Raw genomic sequence first — 27,947 nt, 5'->3', positions numbered from 1 at the left:
AGTAATACCGATACAGAGCTGACGTCAGCCACCGTACAGCACTGTATATTCCAATACGTTACTGCTCTGTATTGCTCACAAGCAGATTTTTAGTTTTCACTCATTCAGTGCTGATGAACTCCACCTACTTGTCAGAGCCTTTGCTTTCAGTGTCTGCAATGACAGTAACGTGTTAACCAGGCAAGTGCCCGATGGATTTTTGGGAGGCTGAAATGGACATCTGAAAGAATGAGGCAAGGTAATATCAGTGGTTCAAGCAATTCCCATAGAGTTTTGTTGCCAGCTTGATGCACTTTGTTAATGTTTCTGTTGATAAGTTTGACTACATTTACAATCTTTCCTATAGATGATACTGTACTTGCCCCTCTGGTGACATCCATATTGACTTTCATTGTACAGAATAAGGATTATTTTATTTCCTTTCTGATTTACCTGTTGCTTTAACCCTATGGTCAGTTGTTTTTTGATTATTGCTGTGACAGTAACTGTCAAGCTCAGTGCTCAGGGAAGAGCACTTACTGTGCATTTAACTGAATTATCTTTAACCTCTGTAGACCTTCTAGCCTCTTTCCTTTGTTTTGCTGTAACTAAGAAATTATTTTCTGTGTTTGGGAATTTTATATTTCATCTTTATTTCATGTTAGTTTTTATAACTGAGTTCTTAGACTTTTTGGAGAATGTTTATATAAACGTATACATATACAACTCATGTAACTATTTACAAACACAGAGTTAGACTAGGTAGACCCAGGCCCTCAGGCTGCTCCATATCTCCAGATGCTTAGATCCATGTGTCTTTGAACATGCCACATTGGTACAGGCTCCATCTCTCACACTGTAGTTTATTACAATTTTAAGAACTGCTTTCACACTTGTATATAAATTACTAAGTTAATACCAGACATCTTTATTTAGTACAGTGCTTTTCATACACCCTGTCTCTTAAACTGCTGTACAGAGGTTAAAAGAACTGTGCTTAGCAATTCTATAGTGCTTGACATATGAGTATTCATGAATTGAGAACTGTATCCAGTTCTGGTGTTCACAATTCAAGGCAGATGTTGATAAATTGAAGAAGGTTCAAAGAAGAGCCATGAGAATGATTAAAAGATTAGAAAACAGGCCTTACAGTGATAGACTCAAAGAGGTCAATCTATTTAACTTAACAAAGAGTTAAGGGCTTACATGGGGAATAAATATTTAATAATGGGCTCTTCAGTCTAGCAGAGAAAGGTATAACATGATCCAATGGCTGGACAAATTCAGACTTGGAAATAAGGCGCATGTTTTTAACGGTAAAAGTAATTATTCATTGGAGTCAAGAATTGTGGATTCTCCATCACTAAATTTTTAAATCAGGATTGGATGTTTCTCTAAAAGCTCTGCTCTAGGAATGATTTTGGGGCAGTGCTCTGGCCTGTGCTATACAGGTCAGATCAGATCACAATGGTCCCCCCAGCCTTGGAATGCATGAATCTATGAGCCTCTTAAATCACTTAAGCTCAGTATGTATCTTTGTCCTCTTTTTACAGACAGGCAAACTGAGCCATAGAGAAGGGACATGACTTGTCTGAGGTTACACAGTGACTCAGTGGCAGATCTGAGAATAGAGACCAAGGCTTCCAGTCTGTTGCTCATTGCTCCACATCATGTGAACTTTCCAAATTAGCAGCAAAGAGCCCTGTGGCACCTTATAGACTAACAGACATATTGGAGCATGAGCTTTCATGGGTGAATACCCACTTCGTCAGATGCATGCACCCATGCATCGTGGGTATTCATCCACGAAAGCTCATGCTCCAATATGTCTGTTAGTCTATAAGGTGCCACAGGGCTCTTTCCTGCTTTTACAGATCCAGACTAACATGGCTACCCCTCTGATACTTTCCAAATTAGGTGAACCAACGGGGTAGGAAAAGTAGGAGATGTGTGTTCTGATTAAAAATTAGATGGAAAGTCAATGAGGCAAAGAAGAGGGTGGTCTTAGTGATACCCAGGGACTTAGAGCCTCAGCAGGCCTTGGGAATGGAAAAGGCCCTCGACTGCATCTTGTGCCTGTTCAGGAGATGTGCTCATCCAGCCACAAAGGGCCATAACAACACCTGCTGCTCCTTTCCCTTGCTATTCTGCTCTCACATGTGTATCTCAGCACAGAACCCAGAGCAGAAGCAGAAAGATCTAGGGAACAGGTGCTGGCAGTCGCTGGCGCACTTGCCCTGACTCTCTCAGAGCAGCAGTCCCTCCTCCTTTACCACCCCATGTCAGAAAATTTGGTGGGAGAAGGAGAGAAAGTTTTGGGTACCAAGGAGAGAGAGATCTGGGGGGCCCTGGCAAGAGCAAGAAGTTGAACAACAGAGAACATGGGACATGAAAGAAACAACGAAGTCTGAGGGGAAAGAAGGTGCTTCCCAAAGAGAGAACGAGAAACGCCAGGGAACAGAGAAAACATGAAAGAGAACGAAGCGATGGAGAGATGAGATGATCACTTTGCAGGATTATCTGGGGGTCTCTCACTTAATCATTTCCCTGCCATTGCAGGGACCTTAGGCACTGGTGCACCACAGACCCTCCTGTGTTCTGCCTGTGGCACCTCCTAGTCTCCAGTATACCTTAGTCTAATTCCAGTTGTTGGGTTAATGTGGAGGTGTTGGATGGTTTTAGTGGCCTGGGATATACAGGAAGTCAGACCACATGATATGGTGATCCTTCCTGGCCTTGGACTCTAAGACCCAAAGGGGAAAAGCAGCGAGAGACATACACCACGCTGAGATTAGGTAAATGCATTGAGTGCATTAATCTGCCTACATTCTATTGCATCTCTGTAGACAAAGACCTATATCCTGTGGTATTCGTGTTTGGGGAATGCTATGTAACTGCAACAGGAATAGTGCAAGGGCTTCAGATTCACTTCTTGCAGGAGACATATTCTTAATGAAAGAGATCATAAAAGCTAGAGGTGGGATTAAGTTCCATCCAGCCCACCCCACAAGTCAATGCATGATTATTCCCATGTGCTAATATTTTGCCCAGTCTAGTTTTAAATATCTCAGGTGAGATGGTTTCAACCCCAAAAAGCCAAAACCTAACAGATCAGTGTTGAGATGTTTTTTCTGATATTCAGACTAAATTTTCCATTTCTTAATTTCACCCCTTCACTCTTGGTTCCAGCCACTATACTCCCTAAATGATTCTTCTTTTTACTTGCTGTTAACCCCTCTCAAATATTTGTGTGTCAGCTTGTAATCTTGTCCCCACATATTCATCTCTTAGCCAAGCTAGACGAGTGTACCACTTTTGATTCTTGCTCTTGTGTCAGGCCCTCCAGCCCCTTGATCTTTTCTATGCTTTTCTCTGAACGGTCTCTGAGCAGGGGACAAGCATAGGAGAAGGTTCTTGAACAAGTGATAGGCAGAGGGTTTGGAGGTGTAGACATGTAGCTTGTATTGGCCAAGCAGATGCAGGTGAAAGAGGAGAAGTTCATTAGCGTCTGCCGGAGCAAATCTACCAATGGTTTTAGGACAGCAGTTTTGAAGTGGATCCTGAAATGAACAAGGAGTCTGCAGAGCTGCTTGAAGGTGATGGTGATGTAAGTCTTGCTTCTTTGTACATATGAGAAGGCAGGAAGCAGCATTCTGTGCACACCAGAGAGCTAGGACATTGGGAGGCCAGAGCAAAGGGAGCTGTAATAGTCAAGGGGAGCGGAGCCAAAAGCCTGGGTGAGAATTTCAGCAGAGGTGGAATCCAGGCAGTGGTTTGCATGGTGAATGATACCAAGATCGCAAAGAAACCTAGGACATGTAGAAGGAAAAGAGGAGCTCAGGATGAAAGGAGACAGGAAGGTTACAGGCACTGGAGACAAACTGGAGTTTTGAGAAGGAGACAACAGAGAGGGAGTGGTCCAAGAGAAACAAAAGGAGCCTTCATGATCAGAGGGGAGGAGCTTGTTCATCACATGGCCCGCGGAGAGCTGTTTCCATGCTGTGGAAACAGGCCAGGACACTGTTGTGAGAGCTGTGACTGGAGAGGTGAGAGAAGGCGGCTTTGTTGAGAGTAGGAAGATTGGCAGTGGGAGGGTGGAGAAGGGAACGTCAGGAGCTGAGGGGAGGTATAAGAAGGAGGTTGAAAGTGGCCCATGTTTTAGAGAACTGGAGAAAGTTCCAGAGGATAGAAAGGTAGTTACAGTTATGTAGGGAGGCATCATTCAAAGGGGTTCAAGGAAGAAAGGGAGGTTGTTTTTTTTTAAAGCACTGGATGACACAAAAAGATCCAAGTGCAAAAAAGAGAGGAGAGAGAGAGAGAGGAGAAGGGCACTGGGGAGAATGTTACTCGGGAGTCAGATATTAATGGATGTTAAGAAGGGACCACTACAGCCATCTAGTCTGACTCCCTCCACACCACAGCATAGACAGTCACCCACTGATCTCTGCTTAGGCCCAGTAACTTATGGTTGAATGAGAATATAATTTATTGACAGAAAAAAAGTAAAATGCTTACCCCTGGAGGACATGGTGACAGTGACATGTTGGGTTTCTATCCTGCTACCATATTACTAGCTGGGATGTGGAGCTGCGCATGAGAGAGACATTTCTCCTGCCTTCCAAACTGGCCCTGCTAACAGTACAGCTATGAGCATGCCTTGATTATCTGACCCTGGTGCCACGGTTCAGTGAGAGTCAGTCTCTGAACTAGCTGAGGAGCCAAAGGGGCTTTTCGCTGGTTACTAAAATTATTTTGCTTTCATTATTTGAGTAAACCTGGAAAGTTTTTAAACAACAGAAATATTCCCCAGGTTAGAAGAGCTTAGTTAGTGTCCTCATCAATGAGCGAGCATGTGGCACATATGCTTCCAGAGACTGAGGACTGCTGAACTTGGAGGGACACGCAGGGAATCTTTGAGCGCTGAGCTGATCTCTGTTCAGGGCATGGGGAAGACATGCTGCTGCAGCTTTGTGCCCTGCACCCTTAGGCTTCATTCCTAGCATTCTTCCTACAGGTGCCACTTTGAGCCTGGGTGGCCAAAGTGTGACCCAGCCCAGATGCCTGAGCCTGCCCCTTTCTAGCCAGCAGACACCACAGGTCCTCCCTCCCGTTGCCTCCATCACACTTGCATGACATCTGTGACAGTGTTGCAATGCAAACTAGCTCCCTCTGCAAAAGCTACGTGCCTCTGGGACCCAAAACCTCCTGGCATACCACTCTTCCTGTTCCTTTTGGGGAGCACTGGCCCCTTTTGGGATGGCAGAGTTATGCAGAGGGTGAATCTGCAGTGAGCATTGATGATGGGGAGCTCCAGCCCAAACCCTGCAAGGATTGTATTTTTCACTCTTTCAATTTATATCTCTGTATTTGCATAAAAATAAATGTTAGCCATTCTGCAAACAAGGTTAGACTGTGTGTGCCACATAAGTCCCAGGGGGTTGGAATCAGAGCAAGAGCCTTTGCGTTTCATGGCTGAGCAGAACAGTGACTTATCAGCGTCATTGGATTATCACGTAACGGATCTTAAACAAAGATCTGATCAACCTCCTTGTTCCTTGCAATCAAAAGATTTTCGTATAAATGCTTGTCAGCCAGTGGTGTCAGAACAGCCTTTCCTTGAATGAATGAGTGTGTTACCAATGTTCTGTGACACAGGAGAGAGAGGCTTTGCTATACTCTTTTATTTTGTTACATGCAAACAGTTCTCCTGTCCTGTGCCAAGGGCCACAGCCCTACATGCTTTCCTGGGGGGTGTTTAAAAAGATGCTTAGAGATTGTTTAAACAAAGGAGGAGGCTTTTAAGGAGACTTGATCCACTTGTCTGCATAGCTGCTGTCTGTCTGCTGTGTTTCTATGGGCCTAGCACTAGAAACTACACAGGTGCAAGTACCCACATTAGTTGCAGCAATGTTGTTGCTCGCTATTGCATGGCAGTGAACCAGGACTCTATCTTAGCCTGAGTGCATGTGCTGTAATCTGTTACTGACCCACAATACAGTGCTGTGTGAAGCTCCCTGACACCTGTCTCTCTCATGCCCATGCACACACACAATTTGGTGGCTGGGCTGAACTCATGTTTTGTTTTTCAGGACGGCCAACTGGGATCAACATGAGGAACAAATGGCAGCTCCAGACAATTCCCTTCTTCCTTTTACTTCAGTACAGTAAGTTCCCAGGTTTCTTTCTCAGGCTTTCACATCCGCGAGGCTTCGTATCCTGCTGTGCTGACCATTGTTTAGGGCTATGCTGTACTGGGTCAGAGCTAGTGAAGGGCCCAGGCTCAAGATATCCAGAGTTAAAGTTTATTGGCTAAAGGTTCAAGCTCAATTTTATTTTGTCCCAACCTGTTTGTCTGTTCCTGTTTATATCAATACAGCCAATTGCTGGGCTTTGGGGGTACATCTACACTCCAAGCTGGGGGTGTAATTTCCTAGCTCTGATCAAAAAACAGACTGCAGCCGTGACAGTGGGGGAGGGGGAGTAGCTGCCCCAAGGACATCCCTGGGAAGTGACTCAGATGGATTACCCAGGGCCATGAGGCACCTCACGACGGCCTGCCCTCAGTGGGTGGAAGTCTTGTCAGGGCCTGCTGTGGATCAGCTCCCTGACACCGCCAGCCTCTGGCAGCACAAGCCTGGCCTCTCTCTGTACAGGTTAGCGATAGGCACCCACCACCCCCGACTCCTCAGGGCGCTGCCCGTGGAGTGCTCAGCCCCTATTCCCCTGAACACTCTCAGAACTCTTCGATTCACTGTTCCCAAAAGAACACTACATACCAGCTTGTAAGGTTCAACTCAGGATCACCACTTTGCTTCACACACAGCACTGAGATACTTACATAGCGAGAACAAGAGTGTTTATTACAAATAACAGAGATTCAGGTGATACAGAGTGAGACAATTGGAAACAGTTACATATAAAACAAAATCATAACATGCTTTCTAGAGACTAACCTTAACTAACAAGGCATTCCCCTAACTCCTACAGATCGCTCACCTCAAGTTCTTTCTCCCACATTTTCAACCAGTTGGCTGAGATCTCTTCTCATAAGATCAAGTCCACTGGCAGCTTGTCCTCACAGCCTGAAGGAATCCCAGGGTGTCTCTTTGCACCCATAAAATATCAGAACAGACCTCTGAAGTTCACCTGAAACTAGGGGTGTGTCCCCCTCCCCCTCCACTCACCTCCTCCTGTGAAATTCCTTTGGAAATTTCCACCAGCTCTTCATTAGCATTTGCCTTAGTATGCTAACAGATCTCTGTTGCAAGTCACAATATATACAGTGCTCCACCAGACAGAGACACGTCTCCACCACCTGCCTGGAGAAGTTTGTCTGAAGATACAGTACATCTGAGTGACCTGCTTCTAACTACAGACTTAGAAAACATTGTTTTTAATACTTATACATAACTCCTCACATATTTTCCATACACACATCTCTCAATTATTATGATGACCAGCATTACACAGGCTTTCAGAACAGACCTTACATAATCTCTTTTGGTGAACCCATGGGATTCCTGTGCCCCTATGGACCCCTTGCCTTCTGCCAGTTGATATCAAGAGGTCCTTGGGTCACATCATCCAGGACGCTAGGCACGTACTCAGGGCAGCTAGCCCTTCCCATGGCTTGTACCATTATGTCTACATGCATTTTTAGTGTGCTAGCTTGATCAGGGCTAGTGCAGGTCTGTCTCCTCAAGCTGGGAATTACACCCCCAGTTCCAAGTGTAGACATACCCTAAGATTCAGGGCTGGTGGGTGTTTCAGCAGAAGTGGCTTCTATTCATGTGTGTGATTCACAATAATTCCAAAACATGTTGGCTATAATGATTAGGCACAGATAGTCTAGAAATGGCCAGCTCAGCACCACTGGAGGAGCAGCTGCCTTTAAATTACCAGCCTGGGACCCACAAGCTGAGCCACTCTTTCGGATACACGTGTCCCATTACCCAGCTCAGTGCTCTGTAGGTGCCCGTTGTCTTTTACCAAATGCTCCTGGCCACTGTGTAGAAATTTAACTGAGCCAGAGTTGACTTTCTGAAAATATCATTTAGAGTAGAAACAAGCAGCACAAATAGCATCTGCAGGAACCAGATGTGTGGTTGGATTTTCTTTTTCTGTTTCTAAATGGAGCCCCAACTCGCTTTACACTCTCATTAAAGCAGCCCATAAACCTGAGAGCAGCAGCATCCTGCCCACCTGGCAACAGGGATGAGCTGCAAGCTCCTCACACTGGTGTCAGGATGACATTGCAAGACTTCCTAGGCTCTAGAGATGTGGTATGAAGCATGCCCTGCCTGCTGAGATGGTCCTTCTCCATCTCACTGGGAGTTTTCCCTTAAGGAGCATGCATCCCAGGAGAGAACCTCCCCCTCCCGCACAGGACACTGCATTTTATAGATAGCTGTTTTCCTCCTATCCCAGGGTGCCCTCCTCTCTTTCATCAGATACCTGCCATGCTAGGACATCCAAGAGCTGGCATGGGTGGACTTGAATCATGTTTTTCAAATGCAGAATTCTCTGGTCTAAAGTTCTGCTGATGCCTCACCCGCCCAAGCTTAGTTTAGGAGGATTACAGTGGCAGCACGATTCTAATATAATATTCAGCACTTATGTAATCTTTGCTGATTGTTGTTTGTACTGTAGTAGGGCTTAGGGGCCCCAGTCCTGGATCAGGGCCCCACTCTCTGTGCTAGGTGCTGCACATACACATAACATAGAGACAGGCCCTGCCCTAGGAGCTCCCAGTCTAAGTATGAGACAATAGATAACAATAATATTGTCAAGTATCAGAGGGGTAGCCGTGTTAGTCTGGATCTGCGTCTGACGAAGTGGGTATTCACCCACGAAAGCTCACGCTCCAAAACGTCTGTTAGTCTATAAGGTGCCACAGGATTCTCTGCAACAATAATATTATCATCCCAGTTTTACAAAAGTAGAAACTGAACTGCAACAGCAACTCGTTCAAGACCACAAACTAAGTTGGTACCAGAACTGGGATGAGAACTTGGGAGCTCCTGGTGCTTAGCCCTGGGTTCAGGCTGTTTGACTATGCTGCTGCACCCTACAGTCTGATGGCTAGCCCCCTGGCTGCCTGATCCCAGCTTGGTGAACCAGGGTCTCCACCCAGCTATAGGTTAAGTATTAGAGATGATCAGTTTTCCATCCTGGTGGGTGTTGTGAGGATCCCCAGCTGTCCTCTTTTCCAGTCACTGCCCCCACTTCTTTTTGGAGTCTTGCATGCCACTGCAGATTGGTGCCCTGAGGCTGCTCCTGGAGAGCAGATTGTAACCTGATGGGAGAAAACAACAGACTAAGAAAGGGAAGCAGTGGAGCAAAGTCAGGGGAAAACCTTAGGTTTCCTTTTCCTTTGAGCTTCTTCTTCTCAAGTCAGACTCTCCAGCCTCAACTGGACACACAAGTCAGTGCAGTGTTGCCCTAAAATAGGTGCATTAGCCTTGTGGGGGGGTTGCATTTCATATGAAGGTGGCTGGACATGGTGGGCATTTCGGGCTGATCTGACAAGTGGATAGACCACAGTGCAGCCTGCTGCATTCTCTGTCAGTGAGCTCTGAGCAGGCAGCTTTCACTTCAGCCACACTCTGAACACTAAATAAAACTGAATCTTGTGGCTGTTTTGAATGTTGGCTTAGGCCTTTCACACACTGCAGTTTCACAAACAACTGCCCAGATGATAAAGTGCACACAGCCACAGAGATGCAAGGGAGAAAGGAGCACAGCTCCCGGGGGGAGGGGAGGGGAAGTACACATCTGTGCTTTTTTCAATATCAAGCATCAGCTTCACTGTCAGCAAAGTTAAAATGCAGGATCCTTCCTCTCTCCCCAGAGGAACAAGCAGTGAAAGAAGCAGACCTTATGGCTGCTGTAGTGCTGACAAGACTTAGGAATTTTGTGGCAGCTGATTTAAAATTTTTATTAAAGCTGATATTAAAATTATATAAGACACAGGTCAAGGAAAAAGGAAAGTAGCAGCGCTTAGATTATCCAAAAGTACAAAGGTTGATTTAAAAGTCATATAATACATACAGTACATAAACAGCAATAACCCAAATTTAGATTAATAAATCTAAAGACACAGTTTAGATATTAGTATCCAAATATTCGGGTACATCACTCATGAGAAGTTATACAGAAAGACCATAAAACTGCAGTGACAGCAGTGGCTATCAACCCACCTTCTGAGTGACTCAGAGTGGGACACATGGCAAGAATGGCACTTGCTCAAGTACTGAGGCCACTGAAGGAGGAGAGGATCTTACTAGGGGCCACAGTCTCAAAATCTGCCCTTGAGTAATGGGAATTTTGCTCCTTTCAAACAGGAACAGGGCTGTAGGCGGAAGAGACCAAATTAGCTTGGAGTCTTCTCCACCATCTGACTGTGGGCGTGATCCTGTGGGATTTCACCATCAGATATTTGTAGTGTTTCCTGCAGCAGCTTCATTTTTCTTTATATTTTTTATATTTATTTATTATTTTATATTTATATATTCAAAATATTTATTTGTTATTTGTTCTGTGGTAGCCCCCAAAAGCCCTAATCCGATCAGGGCCCCCTTGAGCTGGGGGGGTTGTGCAATGTACACACTGGTTATTGCTACGTTAGCATAGACTACAAAGCTTTTTAGCTTTCCCTACACACTGCTGAGGTTCACAGCACTGCTTTAGTCCTTTATTGAAATCAATCTTACCTGCATAACCCCTTGGAGACATTGTCTAGGCATTATGCTCAGGACCACTCAGGATCCAGTACTCTCATAACAATACATTCCAAATGCTAATATCTGAACAGAATAATGTACAGCACCAGCCAATGCTGCTGTATGTCAGTTTTCAACTACAACTCAGTGCACTAACAAACCTCAGCATGTAATTTCTTGACATTTTTCTTCCCTATGTTAGCAACTTGTTTCAGTTAGCTATTTAAAGGTTTATAAGTCCCACCTATCATTCTGGCATCTCGACATCTTACACAGATTATAACAAATACAAAATTAAAATATCTTTGTGCCAGGATTACAGAAAAAGCTTTTTCCAAACCTCTGGAGCCAGATAGGAGAAAGAACTAACAATGCAATTGCTAAGCCATCAAAAATCATTAACAGAGAGAACTGAAAAGAATACATCATGATTAAAAGATTTTTTTCTACAAAATAAAAATTTTGGAAATGCTGTATACAAAAACCATTAAAAGAATGGTACAGTTGCAAATTAAAGCGCTCAAAAGTTAGGTAATGCCAGAATTGTGCATGATACAGTCATTACATGGTCAGAGCCATTCTGTGTACTAAGTAAGTCACGGCTGTTGCAGAAATAATTGCATGTAACTAAAGGGTGTATCATGAAGTGTACATGAACGGAGGTAGAGTTAAGGTTGCACGTTCAACCATAATTTGGACATTTCCTGACTTTTCAGCGCTTCACTTGCAGCCTTAATATTCTTTAATTAGATATTATTAAAAACAGCTCTGGCTCAAAATGGTTTTACTGCCTATGAAGCCTCAATACACATGAAGTCCTGTGTATGGAGGTGAGCCAGCACCGAGAGCAAGGTGTCATGTTGCTGTGCCATGTGCACTGTTGAGGGCTGAGTGTGGTGACATGAGGTCTAGCACTGAAGCCGTTGCATTATTCTCTCTCCCTGAACTTACAGCTACATGTTGTGAAGATCTCCTTTGTTCTGTGGACTACGTACAAACTCTGACGTGTGTCCAGAAAACTGACCTCAGTGAGACTTCATATAATCTCACTGCAACTTGGTATGTATTAATGAGCAAGAGAACAAAGATGAAATTAGCTGTGATTTGCCAGAGGCTAGAGTGCTGTTCTCCTTCCCAGGGCTAAGGCAGAGCTCACAGCTGCCAGCCAACTGCCCAAACAGAGAGGGGAGTTCATGCTTCCTGGCTTCCATAACAAGGCTGTATTGCCCCACCACCCACAGCTGTACTGGCTCCACTCTCTTCCTTGCTTCATTTCCTCTCCCCAACCTTGGAAGTTCCTCTGTCTCCTCAAGGTTGAGGCTGGGTCTGTTGCTGTTGTACAATGGAATTACATTCATCTGGAGCAGAATGTTAGGACTAGCCATCTTGTTCACAGACATTAATAAAGCTACTGCCCACTCCTTGCCAGCACGTGGGTTTATTTCTGGCCAGATCTGTGACCTTGTACCTGCTCTCCTACTGGAACCCTTGACCCTTCTCTGTCTTTGCATTCTATGAGAGCTCACTTATAGAAACTTCCCTGAAAGAGACCACATAGCTCATACATAGCCAGTATATTAACCTATAACACCCTATTGACTTTGAAATGTCCTTTCTCCCCTTCTGTACCAACATCTCAGTGCTCTTTTCTTCTCCCTGTAGTCACAAGTGTTTTCTCATAACTCTGCTCAGAGCTGAGTACATAGAAGGAAAAGGTTTTTTGCAAATATTTATTTTAATTCAGAAGTGAATTTCCCACTTAATTGTGCCCCTTTTGCTTTTCATGAACTTGTCTGCTAACTCATTTAATTATGTGCTGTTAACAAATCACAGACCAGCCCCATTAAAACAGGAGGGGATGTGTATTTGATTTTTAAAGGCTCCTTGAAGAAGAGATGAAAATTCCTGAGCCCTTCTGCAATCTCCACCAGTCATCCAGAACTGCTTCTCACACTCAGTACACATGCTCCATGGACCTGACGGAATTCACTTCTGATGACAAGTTCAGAGTAGATGTAACAAAGCTAGCTGATGGGCAATACACAACTTCCAAAGCATGTAGTGAATTTCTCCTGAGCAAGAACAGTAAGTACAAGAAATCATGAGCCTGGCTTTCTTCAGTAATTAAATCCCGGTGCCTCTGGACATATTTAGCCCCAAGTCTCCTTTGAGTGCATAAAACAGCATCAAGGGTCTGTGCACATTCCGAGGTGGGGGCCTGCTGCATAAGGATACTAACTCACTGCCAAGGCTGGAGTGGCACGCATGTGTTGGGCCCTAGATATCTCTTGTCGCTGGAGTATCAGGTGACCTGTTCCCACCTCAGATCTGCTCCAGATCCAAATAACTATGAGGTTAATTATTTAGCCAGAATCAGACATGACAGTGAAGGGTCACTTCCATTGGACATGTCACAAACATCCCCTATGCAGGACTGTAGCAGCCTTTCAGAGAGCAACATTATGTTTTTGTTATTGCCCTGTCTGGTGGCATAAAATATCCCTAGAATAATGCAGGCAGGGCCTCTCCCTTTTTCCTGAGTCACCTCTTGTACAGGGGAGTTAGTCTTCATGATAGGAAGCTCAGGGTGGATTCTGACATAGCCTATTCTGCCAGTTCACGCAGCATATTGCTGAACCCTGAATCCTACAATAAGCCGTGAGGTTAATGGGTGCTCAATTAGCCACACTGTCAGAACTTCAGTATTTAGTTTATTCTGAAAATGAAACTTCAGGTAACTAGTGTCTAGACGAGTGTGAAAAAGATTACAGGAAAATGGATGCCATTGCATGGGCATGAGTAATAAGTAATTGGTGCTGCTTTCAGAGACAATTCCAGTCCACTGCACCCAGACTGTGCACCTCTCCTTGGTGCTGGGGCGTTCAGGATAGCGAAAATCGGCACAATTTGTCTTTCTGTGTTCCCACCCACAGTTAAACCGTTCCCTCCGTTCAATCTGACGACCGTGTTTTCAGATGGGTATAACGTCTCTTGGAAAACCATCTATCAGAACTCTCTCTTTTACTATTTGGATGATGAGCTGGAATATGAGCTGCGGTATAAGAAGAAGAGTGACACCTGGGAGGTAAGAGGGAAGCAAGGAGATGGGTGGGTGAGGAGATGTAAGGAGATGTCCTCAGGGTGTACGTGGTGTTTTCATTTGGTTGTCTTGGCTGGGAATAGAACTAAGGATGAAGCAGGATTTGGAGATCAGGTTAATTTATCCTTGTGTTTGAGAGGCTCTGTCTTTTGTAGGCAAGACTTCTAGCTCAGGCCTGTCCTACACCAGATGAATCATACACCAGGCCAATGCTGCAGCCACCCAAGGATTGGCAAAGGCTGCTCAGCCGAGGTGCAGTCCTGTCAGAAAGCAAAAGGAGTGTGAGACAGGTTCTCCTCCCTCCCAGCTAAGTGTGACATTCACAGCTGTTAGCTTAACAGATGGGCATTGTAGGGGCAGGATCCATGTGGAGCTGCTGCAGTCACCCAACTCGACAGTGCATGTTCTAGTGGAGGGACTGTAATGTGTCAGTAAGACTCTGCTGTGTAGCTGTCAGCCCTAGCGCTGCCCTGAGCGCCAGGCTCCAGGGTGCTGCCATTGATGAAGCCTAACCTCCACTAGGCCTTCTCTGCTGCCCTGTCGTGTCCTGGTTATTTCCTGGGTCTGCGGTCATGGCTGCAGTACCCGGCAAGAGTTCCCATTCATGATACTGTCATGTGAAATCAGTGGGAATGGTACAGGACAGGAGAGCCTAGGGGCTCTTAGGTCCTATGCAGAGATCCAGACTCTGGCTGCCTGGCTCCCCATCCCCACCCTAGGTACTGCTAGGTACAAACATCTCCGATAGAGTCACTGCTTAAAGCAAATTGCATTGCAGATTCTGCTCCCCCTGAGAAACAGACAGGCTGCATGCCCCTCTCCTTCAGCCATATGTGTAGTTTGACTTCTATATTTGGGGGGGTAAGGGGTAGAGGGGTGAGGCTCGGTGGGGGATCTGGGTGCATGGGGGTGGGGCTCAGTGAGGGGGGTCTGGATGCAGGGGGTGAGGCTTGGCAGGGTGACGATTCAGGTGGGGGGGCTCAGTTGGGAGTTTCTGGAGGTGGGGGGGGGTCTGGCTGCATGGAGATTAGGCAGATGGGAGGGCAGGTGCCCATACAGGGACTCTGCCCCCTGCAGCTGAGGAGTGATGGGGGCAGAAAGCAGGTGGGGAGTGCAAAGCTTCCTGAAGGCATAGGAAGTTCTTGGGGGTGGGTCTGACCTGCCCCGGTGGCTTCCTGCAGAGAAAGTCCCATCATCCTCTTCTCTTCCTTCCCGCAGCCCTCCCATCCCAGCCAGGACTAGCAGCTGAGCACTCACTTGGGTTGGGAAGCAGCTCAGACGCCTGAAGCTGGAGCTCTGCTGTGAGGGTCGCTGCTTTCCTGCCCTCCCCTCCCACAGCCCACATGGGGAAACTGACCAGCAGGCCCAGAGCTCCTGGAATCACCTCTCGCCCACCCAGTGTTACTCTCTGCCGCCCGCCCCTCCCCCAGGAGCCCGTGAGGGGCAGTAGCAATGCCAGGCTGTGCCTGCCGGTCAGTCTCCCCACCTGGGCTGTGTGGTGAGTCATCAGGAGCGTCTCTCCTGCCTTCCCCTTACGCAGACCCCTGTGAGGCGAACTGCTGTGCATGCACAGTGCTCCTAGTGTGTCCCCCACCCCCAACATTCCTCCACAGGGAGGAAGCAGGACCAACTGCAAGGGAGAAATATGGGTGCCCTCCCCCCATGCATCACCTCTGCATCGTATCCAGTTTGGGGGGGGACAATTTCCCTCATGCCTACCCCAATCTGTGTCCCATGCCCTCAGCCTGCAAAGCAAAGCTCCTCCCTTGTGGCTGTGGAGAGGAGGGTGTTATGGAGTGTCTCTGCTCAGCCAGTACTTGCAGCTCACTCACTGAGATTAGTCCCCTGCTCCCCTCTGTTGTGTAAGCAGCAGGCAGCACATGGCACCACGTGCAGTGTATGTAGCAAGGCTGTGGGTGCTCTCAGTGTTTCTCGTAGCTGAGATCACAGGGACACTTTCTAGGATGTGTTCAGACCTGTTTAGCTACCAACAGTGTGATAGGTCAAAGCTTGGCATTTCACAGGGGAGCTGGGGGTCAAAGCATCGCCTTCTGCAGGGAAGTGCTAACCCATCAGTGCTGGAATAAAGATAGATGGGCTTGAAAAACCCAGACCTTGACACCCACCAGACTTCGGATGCTTACAAGCCAGATCTGTTTTGTGAGCTTAGGCCTGTCTCTAGTGAGCTGTCACTGCTATTCAGAAGGCAAAGCAAGGGGATCAGATGGTTCTAAAAGGTTACAGTTAGTTGGTCTAATATTGAAACTGACACTTTCTTAGTCAGAAACAGAACCTTTGGGGGTGGGGAGCAAGAGGGGGCTGGGAATAAACCCTCAACTTCTGCTAAAAGCTGCTTTGGTGTTTCATTTTGCACAGAATAAGAAGAGTAAAGTGATCCCAGAGGACAAGCGAAGTGTGGTGCTCCTGCCACTGGAATTCCAGAGGGACACAGACTATGAGTTCCAGGTGCGAGCCAAGCCCCGGCCTGGCTCTGACTACGTGGGGGTTTGGAGCGAATGGAGTTCCCCGCTAACCCTGAAAACTGAACCTGAGGGTAAACAGAGCATCAGCCCCTCTTTGCCTTCCTGTCCTTGCTGCATCCTCCCCGTCTGATGGTAGCTAACAGTTCCAGAAACTGTTGTTTATTGAAACAGGAACCAGGGCCATGGGTGCAGTCACAGCCCATTGCATTGTTCAGCCCTCTAAGGGAGCGAATAACCCCCAGACTGGTCTGCCAGACTCCAGATTTATTAATCTGGGCATCCTGCAATGCCCACCTTGTTTCAGGGGCACTTGGGGAGGGTATGTTGAGGTGTACTGGATACTGGATTATAAACGGATGCTGATGTAATTTGGACACTTTGCATTGGTTTTACAATATGTAATACACCTTGAGTTTAGAGGGTACAGCTACGCAGCATTTTAAAAAGCGTGGCAGCAAGTCTCAGAGCCCGGGTCTACAGACTCAGACTTGCGAGGCTCACACTATAGCACTAAAACAGCTGTGCAGACATTCGGGTGCAGCTGGAGCTCAGGCTTTGAACCCCCCCACTCCCAGACTACAGGGCCCCAGCTCCAGCCCAAGCATAAATGTCTACATAGCAGACTTTAGCACGGTAGTGTGTGGGCCTGGTCTCTGAGACTCACTGCCCCGGGTTTTAACATGCAGGTAGACATACCTAGAGAGGCACCATCATCTGAAGACAGAGCAGTGAGCGCTATAATCAGTTCTCTTTTAAATGTTGGCCTTCCAGGATCCTGCTGGCATGATGATAGTTTTCAGAAATCGGGACAGTCTGAGATGAGCAGGTTCCACTACTGGAGTTCAGGGTCCCACATTTAGATCCAGGGGTTTGGGTTCAGGGAGCCTGCTTTCAGATTTGAGTTCATGGCTCTGACTTTTAGGACTGGGGAGTTTATATCCAGCTTTGACTCTGGGGTTTGGTACAGCAATCTGGCATTCACATTATACAGCATGTGATTCTGACTCATGCATAGAGCTCATGCCAGTGCACAAAGCAACACAGGTAGCATATTTGGCCAAGTGGATAGAGGGTGCTTCCACCGGTGCCTTGCAGGAGTATTTCCTCAAGCTGTGCAGGGGGAGGGACTAGGACTATTGGCATATGGCAAAGGACTTCCAGCTGCCAGAGCTGGGCTCTCCCCTGAGGCATATGCCAAGGGTGCTTTCTGCTCTGTGTTGTAGGTTTATGTTGTGGATCAGTCCATATGATGTTCTTGTGTCCCTCCCCCTGCACCCCAGGCCAGTTGCCTGCCTCATCATCCAGGCCCCCTTTCCTTGCCTACTTCTGAAGCCCACGGAAGGTGTCCCAGAGAGGTGCTAATCAGACACAGCTGACCAATACCAGATCAGGGGTCCTTGGTACAAGGAACTGCACATTAAGTCCTGTGTCTCCTAATAGAAAGTGATCCAAGAAAGTGCGATGTCCAGAGGATGCGGCTCTGTCAGAGCTGTGGACAAACAGCCCAGATTGCAGTCAGATTCTGTGCTGCCCACACCCCTGCCATGGGAGCGATACCGTCTGGGATCCCAAGGAGGAAAAGAAATGCCTGACCCCAGTTCAAGAGAGCTGTGCCACAGGCCAGCACCTCAGAGCTCACAGAAAAAGATTTGGGGTGTTTGTGATCCCAGTGCTTTTCCACCCCTCTGTCCTTGACCTCTCCTGCTTTCTCTGGCATCTTTAGACAGAAGTCGAAATGCAGGATAAGAACTGACTAACCCTGCTTGGTTTGCCCTCAGAGAGCCCAGGAGTGCGATGGCTGGTGTCGCTGCTCGCCTTTGCTCTGGTCGCTGTCTCCGTCACCGTGTTTCTGACCAAACACCAGAGGTAAGAGCACATAGGGGTGCTGGGAAATGCTCTGTTCGGCCTCTGCTCTATGTGACCTCCCAGTCCCAGGTTTTCTGATCGTTGTCTGTCCAAGTCAGCAGTTAATCAGCAACTGTTTGCACAGCGCTGTTCCTCTTCCCAGGAGGAGGGGAGGGGACTCCACTTTCATTAGTAGCCCGCCATGAAAGGCACAAAGATTCAGCCCTCTACTGTGATCTCCTGGGTGAACAAGACTGGGGCAGTGCTTGGTGGGGACTCACAGCACTGCCCTTCCCAGAGAGATCTGCTGCTGCCTGTGCCTTTGTTGTTAGCATGCTGACTCCTCAGCCCTCCCCTTTCTGAGGGGACTCTGCCCTCTAGCGGAGCCCTGCTTCCAGCGATGCTCATGTGGGCGGCACTTTTCTCCTGCCCGTCTGAATTGGGAGCACAGCTAATTACTGCTTGTGTGAAACCCACAGCACCTGAGGCAGGTGAGAGTAGAGTCTCTCATGATCCAGACGGGGCACCTGGGAGCAGAACCCAGACCAGGCAAAGTGCACCTGCTCCAAGCTGCTGCAAACTCCAACCTCAGACTGGGTGATGAAAGGTCCCTGGGGTTTGTAGCCTCCGGGAAGCCTGGGTACTGGGCATTTCCAGGCCTGGGAGACCATTTGTAGGGTTGGGGGGCAGGGACCACAAAGTTCGGGGGCAGAAGCTGAGAACTTTTTTTTAAGACAAGCCTGGGGCCTGAGCATTATGGGAGGCAGGGCTCCAGGTTCACATTTTTGTTGAGCAGAGCCTGGAGGCCACGCCAGTCAAAAACTCCATTAGCCTGGCCCATCCTGAGACATAGGAGGATGGAGCATTACCAAGAGGGCAGATCCGTCCATTTTCTTAGCAGAACCCACTCAAGGGGAATTAGGCTCCCAGCAAGGCCTGGGCAGGTGACTCCAGATGCTTAATCCCAGATGCTTTGGCTTGGGACTGTGAAACATGCCTGACACTGAATCCTTGCTCTTGCTTTCTGTTCCAGCATATGGAAAAAGCTGGGGGTTTTCATCCCGGATCCTGCTCCCTTTTTCAAACCACTTTACGTGGTACACAACGGAGATTTCAAGGTATAAATGGAACAAATCACATCCACAAGCGCATACTGCAGAATTAAAACAAATGGCCCAGCTCCTTCACTCAGGCTGGGGCTTTCCAGAGGAAGTGGTGGGAGGAGGAGTCTATTGCAGGAGAATGTCAAGTGACACTTGGGTGCAGGTTTGAATTTACCAGTGTGTCTGCCTGTGGAAAGAGCAGGCCTGGTGGCCAGCTTTGTGGGCTGTGAAGAGAATAATTTGGGGGAGTCTTCAGCTCTCCACTTTCATTTTCAGTCTTCAAATTTCTTGGCCACTTTGTCATTTTACCCCCTTGGGGCACCTTTTACAGCAGTAGCACAGCAGATTCACTCACAACCCTTGAGGAGCTAAACCAGCTCTGCACATCCTCTCCGTGCTGCTTTGTATTTGGGCCTATGTTTTCACTGCACCAGAATATGGCTCTTGTGTTGCACCTTTAGTATCATAAAGATTTTACACCCAGGACATATCTGGCAAAGCACTCTCTTGTATACCCAGTAGCCACATGAGTGCTTTATGAGATGCAGTCTAGGACCATTCTCATTCTAGTCTTCTGTTTATGCCAGGAACCCAGTGTTAGCACTAACAATCCCCCTTAGGAGAGCTTTTAATCCAGAACAGTGGTTGTAGGTAACAGCCTGGAAACATGGTTAGACCTGGAGGGGTAAATAACCAGTCCAGTAACATTTGTCAAGCTGCAGCTATCTCTGAGTTAGGCACGTATCCGTCTGAAGCCATAAGAACATAAGAATGGCCACACTGAGTCAGACCAAAGATCCATCTAGCCCAGTATCCTGTCTTCCAACAGCGGCCAATCCCAGGTGCCCCAGAGGGAATGAACTGAACAGGGAAACATCAAGTGATCCATCCCCTGTCACCCATTCCCAGCTTCTGGTAAACAGAGGCTAGGGACACCATCCCTGCCCATCCTGGTTAATAGCCATCGATGGACCTATCCTCCATGAATTTATCTAGTTCTTTATTGAACCTTTTTGTAGTCTTTGGTCTTCACAACATCTTCTGGCAAAGAGTTCTACAGATTGTGTGTTGTGTGAAAAAATATTTCCTTTTGTTTGTTTTAAACCTGCTGCCTATTAATTTTGTTTGGTGCCCCCTAGTTCTTGTGTTATGAGAAGTAGTAAACAACACTTCCTTATCTACTTTCTCCACACAAGTCATTATTTTATAGACCTCAATCATATCCTCCCTTACTCATCTCTTTTCCAAGCTGAAAAGTCCCAGTCTTATTAATCTTTCCTCATACGAAAGCTGTTCCATGCCCCTAACCATTTTTGCTGCCCTTTTCTGAACCTTTTCCAATTCCAATATATCTTCTTTGAGATGGGGCGACTACATCTGCACACAGTGTTCCATATGTGAGTATACCATGGATTCATATAGGGGCAATATGATATTTTCTGTCTTAGTCAGTAACTTTATCTAGCTACCCTGATTCTCTTCTCACTTAAAAACAGCCAAACTCGTTTTTGCTTTAATCCTTAACATTTGCCTCTCTGGCTAAATGGCATGCAAAGAGCAGGTTTCACAATGGAATCCTGATGGACTTTGAAGTGAGGGGAGAAAACTCTGAATTCCAAGTGTGCTGTTCAGTGCATAGTCCAGAGGAGACCCTGCCGTACAGCGGATGAATGGGGATAATGCCAGTGTCCGAATGCAGATTTCACATTACCTCATCTTCCTGCACAATACCTGTTGTTAAAGCAGCTCTTATTAGAGGCACTTCAAAAGCTACCTCTTGTTTCAGTTTCTTCTCTGACCCCCTTGGGAGAAACACCAGCTGCGCCCTAATGTAGAGACTTTAGCCAGGTGCCCAAAGAGACCGTTGGTTAAAAGGGTAAATTTTCATATTTTCTGCTCATGCCTTTCACGCTCCTCTTACTTCACTTATTGATGCGGAGTTTGAAACACATTTCTTTATTCCTGGATGTTTCTTCCTGAGGCTGATCAGCAATAGTATCTACACCGGGGACTTTGCCATCTTGTCTCTCTCATTGGAGTCATTCTGATGCCTCAGCATAAACTGCTTTCCCTGCACATGACCCTATCTTTACTGCATAGTAGTTGAGTGGTTACCCACGCCCCAAATCCAAGCAGTATCTGACTCCCACAACAAGTTCCCAGTTTTGCACCATGAGATGCTAGCTCAGAATTGCAGAAAATTACAATATATAAAAAATGGACTAGAACAGTATACTGAAAATATTATAATGCCATCCCATAAATGCATGGTAGGTCTGCACCTGGCACACCATGTGCTGTGTTGTCACAGCATCTCCAACAGAATATAGTAAAAATAGAAGGTGTTCGGAGCAAAGAAGTGAATTGATTACAGGCCTTGAGATAGTGTGTATCATGAGCGACTGAAAAGATTGGTGTAATTAGTTTGGAGTAAACAAAGAAGAAGGGACTTGACAGAGGTATTCAAAATACTGCCTGGTCTAGAGGAGAATCACTGCACACTCCCATTCACCCTCTCTCCTAACACAAGAGCAAAGGGACCTTCAAGGACAACAAAAGGCAACACACTTAAAATGGATAAAGGAAGGAATTTTTATGTAAGTCACAATAAATATATGGAATTCACTGCCACAAGATCTCATTGAGGCCAAGGGCTTAGCAGGACTGCGGATCTGGCTAAAAGCGCATGCAGTTACAGTAGAGAAGATAAACAATATAAATGTATATCTCCCGTTTCAGGCCATAAGCCAGCTCTGCTCTCTGATAGGGTAAAGAAGAAACTCCCTCTTGGCAGGGTAAGGCTGCTAAGGTCTCTTACTAACTCCCAGAAAGGGACCCTCAAGTGCTGCCACATCCTGCCCCTCTGGTGCCCTTAACCCAGGGGTGGGCAAACTATGGCCCACAGGCCAGATGTGGCCCACTAGCCATTTTAATCTGGCCCTCGAGCTCCTACTGGGGAGTGGGGTCTGGGCCTTGCCCCACTCCGGCGCTCCAGCTGGAGAGCAGGGTCAAGGGCCATTCCACGTGGCTCCTGGAAGCAGTGGCATGGCCCCCCTCTGGCTCCTACACATATGGGCAGCCAGGGGGCTCTGCTCTGCATGCTTCCTCAAACTTCTCGTCCCCAGCCCCACCCGAGAGCCCACACCCCCAGCTGGAGCTCTCACCCTGCCATGCCCCAAACCCCTGCACCAGCCCTGATCCCCCTCCTGCCATCTGAACCCCTCAATCCCAGCTCAGAGCACCCTTCTGCACCCCAAAACCCTCCTCCACAGCCCCACCCCAGAGCCCGCACCACCAACCGGAGCCCTCTCCCCTCCCCCCGGAGCCTCCTCCCACACCCTGAACTCCTCATTTCTGGCCCCAACCCAGAGCCCACACCCCCAACCAGACCCATCACCCCCTCCTGCACCCCAACCCCAATGTTGTGAGCATTCATGGCCCACCATAGAATTTCTATGCCCAGATGTGGCCCTTGGGCCAAAAGGTCCCCCTCCCAGCCTTAGCCAGAGGCTGAGCCAAGTCAGACAAGAGCATGGAGCAACTTAGGGAGGCACTGCCCACTGGGAGCTCAGCAAGTGCAGCCACATCTACTTATCACCCCGAAAGGAGGGGGCGAGGCAGGGGCCATGCGACCAGCCACTGAGGTAGGGCAGGTTGGGGAAGCAGAGAAGCAGCCTCGGGGCAACTGTGCTTTCCTGTTTGTTGCATGAAAGGAATGTACATTTAGAGATGTTTGCTGATTTGGTGTCAGTTTGGGTTAAACCAGCATCCCTGAGATAACCCTCAACCCCGTAGGCGACAGGTGTTCAAACGGCAGTGACTCTTTCATTGTCCTCTGCAGCCCTGCCCTGAGCACTGCTGATCACAAAGGATCTCTCAGCGCTCTGGAGAGAGGTCATTTCCTGCTCTGGGGTGGAAAAGTGACAGCCGTTCTCCGTCAGACTGGGACAGAGGCTTTTGCCCACTCTGTTTCTTGTTAGGCTGCTGAATGCTGCTGAGAGGGAATGAAAGGTCATTCATTTCTAAGTTACAAAATGGTGAAGCTGAGAAACTTCTGGGAAATTAATTAAGTAGCAGAATAAAGTAGCAGTCGCCCACACAGTTATCAGCCGCAGCACGAAATGCACAGACAAGGGCGCTACAGAGGATGTGGTGACCTTGCTAACACCTGAATAGGGACTTTATTACCAGCTGGCAAAAAACAACTGTTCTAGGACATATTCAACCACAGTCTGTCTGCACAAAACCAGGCAGCTGAGATATTCTTCTTGCAAATAAGCTGGAAATTCTCTTCAGGGAGCACAGAGGAAAAAGGCAGTGAGAGCCCAACACTCAGTAGACTTGTCTCACTTGACCCTTCTCACATGCTTTGGAGTCTTGGTAGCAGCTGTGGGTAATGAGTGCTAGGGGTGTGAGGGTCAGTTATGGCTTTGTTTTCACTTACTCTTTACTTTGTGAGGATTCCTCCTTAGCTCTTTGCTCTCCCCAGGCAGGGGCTTAGCCCAGAGAGGGCTCAGGGCTGGTTGTTGTCTTTTTTTTATTATTATTATTTTTTAATTCAGTGAAAATCTGTTCAATAATTTCTGAGTTATAGAAGAACAAAAAATACCAGCTCCAAAGCTGCTCTGTTTACAGAGGATGGTATCCCAGCTCACCAGCGCAGCAAGCGCGTGCTCAGGGTGGCAAGCCATGGGAGGTGGCCTGCCGGTCGCTGTAAGGGTGGCAGGCAGGCAGCTTTTGGCAGCGTGCCTGCAGGAGGTCCGCCAGTCCTGCGGCTTCAGTGGCAATTTGGCAGTGGGTCCACTGAAGGCGTGGGACCAGCGGACTGCCTGCCTGCCTGCCGTGCTTGGGGCGGCAAAAACATAGAGCCGGCCCTGTCTCTAGGCCCATTTATTCCATCACGATTCCCATACCAGCCCCGTCCAGAGCTGGTGGAATGAAGAGTCTCTCCATTTTTGTCTGTGGATGTGCCCGGCATACTCTAGATCTAGATCATACTGGATCTGGCTGGCAGGGAATGAGTGACTCCCATTATTAAGTGCAGACAGCATTGTTAGAGAACATATTGCAAGAAATACAGACGGAACTGAAAGCAGAGTAGTATTGCTTACTAGTTATTTCGTAAAATCCTTATTGCACTCTGAGTGGAACTGGACCCTTGAGAGAAGGAGTGAGAGATAGCGGGTGAGAAGCAAGTACATTCTGCCTGTTTAACTCCAAGAACAGGGGTTTGCGCTTTTTTTGTAAACAGCTTTTTTGCACTGTCTGAGCATCTGCCCATTCATACCCTTTACAGCTCAGACACCCAGGGTTAAAAATCAAGTAATAACATAAACCTTATGATTGCAGCTTTAAATGTGTTTTCCATGTTGCGTGTGAGACAGTAACAAGCAAGATTCCAAACCTGACCCCCAACATTTCACTGCTTTGTCTAGTTAGACTGAGAGCAATTTGGGGCAGGAACTGTGTTTTTCTAACTATCTGTAGAGCACCCCACACAGTTTGGGCACTTCTGCAATATAAATGATTGATATTAATTAGTACAGGGCCATTGGAACAACATCTGGTTTTAGCTAGGGCTTGTCTTCACTACCGCGCCAGCACTGTGCTGACGGGAAAGTGCTCAATGTAATTACTGCACCTCAACGAGAGGCGCAAGGTATGTTGGCGGGAGAGCACCAGCATAGCACGGTGTGGACCCCGGTTTAAGTCGATGTAACATACATCACTTGGGATAGTTTTTTAACAGCCCGAGCAATGTAAATTACATTGACCTTAGCAGGAGTGTAGACAAGCCGCTAGAGTTTGAAAGAGAATTGCAGGATTCAGCCTGGAGTGGCGGCTGTGAAATAAAGACAATGAAGTATTTATTATTCTTTGGGCTGTGCCACTTCAGACAGATGTGTCCCAGGCCCCAGGGGCTTATGAGCTAAATCATCATGTACACAGGATATGACAAGGGAGGGCGAGAACAGAACAGAGGGGGACGTACTGGGGCTGGGCGGGTCACACAAAGAAACTTGGATCATGTACACGCCTAAGGGAGCAGAGGCCAGGGCAGTGCTGCAGCAAACGGGGTTGGGGCATTCTAGACATGGGGGCAGCATGACCAGCAAGCAGAGCCGTGTGTGAGAGAGGATTACAGAGCCCACTAAGGCTGGACTTGCTGGGTCGGATGCAGCAGGAGGCAGGGTCCGGGAAAGGGGCAGGGGCTGTGTGATGAGGGAGCAAAGGCCAGGCCAGGAGCTTGCCTAGCAGGGACACAAACAATGAAAGAAAGAGCTAGATAAAACTGCCTAATTGAACTGACTAACAGATAATTCTCCTGCAGCTGCTGGGCCTGGTAATAATGCCACTGAAATTCCTGCCACTCCCAGTTGGTTAAGAGTCTGATTTCCCTCTGAAAAACAATTCAGTTCCTTGGGCAGTTGCAAGCCACAGCCCCACTGCCACCTCATACCACTCCTGCCCATAGCAATGTGATTTTCCAGCTGCTGGCCACCCCTGAGTGCAGCATTAATAACCTCTTTCTTTGTGTCTCTGTGCAGAAATGGGTTGGTGCATCCTGTACCAAAGCAACACTGGATTTCTTTGAGTGGGGAATTGTCCTTCCAGAAGTTTTAGAAGTTTACAGCAAACACCTTTCCCACAACACTGCTGCTGAGGAGCTGAAAGAACTCAATAAAGATCACCCTAGCAAGACTTGCGTGCCTTGCCTGGCCATGCACAGTCAGGACAGCCAGTCCTGTCTGTCCAGTTTGAATAGTAGCAGTGGGACACAGGACCAATCATATGGTCATCTCTCTATTGACACAGTAACTGTGACTGATGAATTTACACCTTGTTACTCACAATGCAACTGTAACAATGCTCACAGGGATCATGAGCGTCTGGATGCTGATGGAGAGGATGGCTACCCCAAGGTTAATCTGGACAGTGATATTTCCAGCAGTTTGCCTCTGGCTGCCCTGAGTGCACAAGATAACGTAATTTCCTCGGGCTCTGTGTCTATGGAGCACTCGTGGAGGAGTGCAAGTCCCTTGGTGCACCGCCCAATGGCAGAAGCCCTGGGAGGAGGGATGGGGAGTATTTTAGAGGCCCTTCAACTGCATCATGAGCAGTGGGGTTTAGAAAGTCCAGCTTCTCTGCCTTCTCCAGATGGTGAAAGTGTTTCCTATAGCGATGGCCCTTATGACTTTTTCTCTCCTAATACACGAACTGGTGATGGTTACCCAGCAATTTGCCTAGATTTAGACACCATTGACAGTGGATTTGTGGACTCAGATTGTGGGAGTCCGATCGAGTGTGAATTTGAGAAAAGCGGTCAGACCAATTCAGGCTGTAGTTCTGGATCCATCACACTCGAAAATGAAGGAGAGGACTTCCCACGGAGTTACGTCAAACAGTGGGTCTCCTGTCGCTCTGCCACGCCACTCAGTGGGACGCAGACAAACTAAGGACTCATGCTCCTTGCTATTTCCAAGCCTGTGCACTAATACAGGAGCCCAGAAAAACTATGCAGCACAACAGGAACAGAACAAAATTTGCTCAGTGCAGGCAGCCTGTATCTCATGCAACTTAAACTAGAAGCTGCATACAAATTTGCCTTTTTCTACTGCTATCCACCCTAGGTTCATGTCACATCAAATTTGACATTATCGCTTTTTGACAGCTTCTCTGGTCAGAGTGGTGCACACTGAGCTATGGAATTTCATTTCTTCCATGCAAGAAAAGCAGCTGCACCCTGGGAATGGATCTTTAGCTTGGGGAAATGCACAAGATTTTGAAGCCATGTTTATAAAGAGAATATGAAACATTCAAATGACTCTTCCTCACTAGTCCCACTTGCCCTGAGAGTTTGGTGGCATTTAGAGCTTTTCTAAGCATCATCACCCAAATTTTCGATATGCAAGAAACTGAACAGAACTCAAGTTTCAGAGCTAAGTTCCAGTTAGGCTTGACTGTATATTCTGCAGACCAGAATCTTACTCCCTCGTTCTTTGAACCTACATCTTAATGTAATAGTTTCTCAGCAAGGCAACACCTTCCAACTCCAGACAAATTCTCACCGCTTTAGGGGCTTCCTCTTTAAGCAACATCTTATAAAATGCCTTCTAAACACATTAATTACAGCATTGTAGCGGCTTGTAGATTTTATGCAAGAAATGCAGGGCCCATGTCTGTCTGTCTGTCTATAATGAAGCCCTGACCCGGGCTTTTGGGGACTACTGCAGTATAACTGTTCAACAGTACTAAAACTGAACTGTTCCTGCTTGTGATAGAGCCACTGCACTGGGACATGACACATGCACTGGGATCAGGAAAAAAAATGCCTCTGGCTGTTTCATGACTGCATTTTATGTTATTTAGGATAACTGCATTATAATACTGTCAGTGAGTGTAAGGGCCCAGGCCTGCAGTCTGCGGCATTTCCAGTGTAATAATCCTGTTCTCTCTGTGATACAAATAAACTCCCCCCCTCCCCCATCCTCCCTGTACCTGGGATTCCTGCAGGTCACCAGTTCTCCTAGGAGAGATCAGGCATCATCCAGTAGGCACCATCAGTCACCATTCACAAGCACAGAGTAAAGGATTAGTGATCCAGGGTCAGGAGAAGACCTGTTCTGGGCTTGCAGAGTATCTCTGAGCCAGCAGGGAACCTCTGGCCCAGGGGCAGCATGCCTGGGCCTCTGTTCATAGGAAGTGCCCTCCCTGC

At 47.4% G+C, this 27,947-nt stretch overlaps 1 protein-coding gene across 3 annotated transcripts; it reads left to right on the top strand.

Annotated features, from left to right (window-relative positions):
• The first annotated feature begins 92 nt into the window (after positions 1 to 92).
• On the top strand, positions 93 to 27,947 carry IL21R (interleukin 21 receptor). 3 transcript variants are annotated; one of them, XM_032789205.2, is made up of 9 exons: positions 93 to 238; positions 6,069 to 6,143; positions 11,654 to 11,759; positions 12,580 to 12,785; positions 13,634 to 13,785; positions 16,177 to 16,354; positions 18,062 to 18,149; positions 19,162 to 19,246; positions 25,780 to 27,947. In XM_032789205.2, the coding sequence occupies exons 1-9, from the start codon at positions 229 to 231 to the stop codon at positions 26,686 to 26,688; spliced, it is 1,809 nt and encodes a 602-aa protein (XP_032645096.1). In that variant the 5' UTR covers positions 93 to 228; the 3' UTR covers positions 26,689 to 27,947. The 3 variants fall into 3 exon arrangements, with proteins under 3 accessions (XP_032645096.1, XP_032645097.1, XP_074917394.1); XM_032789206.2 differs by lacking the exon at positions 11,654 to 11,759 and having other exon boundaries at positions 154 to 238; positions 25,780 to 26,787; XM_075061293.1 differs by lacking the exon at positions 93 to 238 and having other exon boundaries at positions 6,053 to 6,143; positions 25,780 to 26,787.

The sequence above is a fragment of the Chelonoidis abingdonii genome, unplaced genomic scaffold (assembly GCF_003597395.2).
Source record: "Chelonoidis abingdonii isolate Lonesome George unplaced genomic scaffold, CheloAbing_2.0 scaffold0003, whole genome shotgun sequence".
NCBI classification, from domain to species: domain Eukaryota; kingdom Metazoa; phylum Chordata; order Testudines; family Testudinidae; genus Chelonoidis; species Chelonoidis abingdonii.
This window is presented reverse-complemented; position numbering and strand designations above follow the sequence as displayed.

Excerpts from the sequence above, each read along its gene's own strand:
- IL21R (XM_075061293.1), top strand. The coding sequence starts at position 6,053 with ATGTTTTGTTTTTCAGGACGGCCAACTGGGATCAACATGAGGAACAAA. Across the intron at positions 6,144-11,653 it reads CTTCCTTTTACTTCAGTACA|CTACATGTTGTGAAGATCTC; the intron begins GTAAGTTCCCAG and ends CTGAACTTACAG. Across the intron at positions 13,786-16,176 it reads AGAAGAGTGACACCTGGGAG|AATAAGAAGAGTAAAGTGAT; the intron begins GTAAGAGGGAAG and ends CATTTTGCACAG.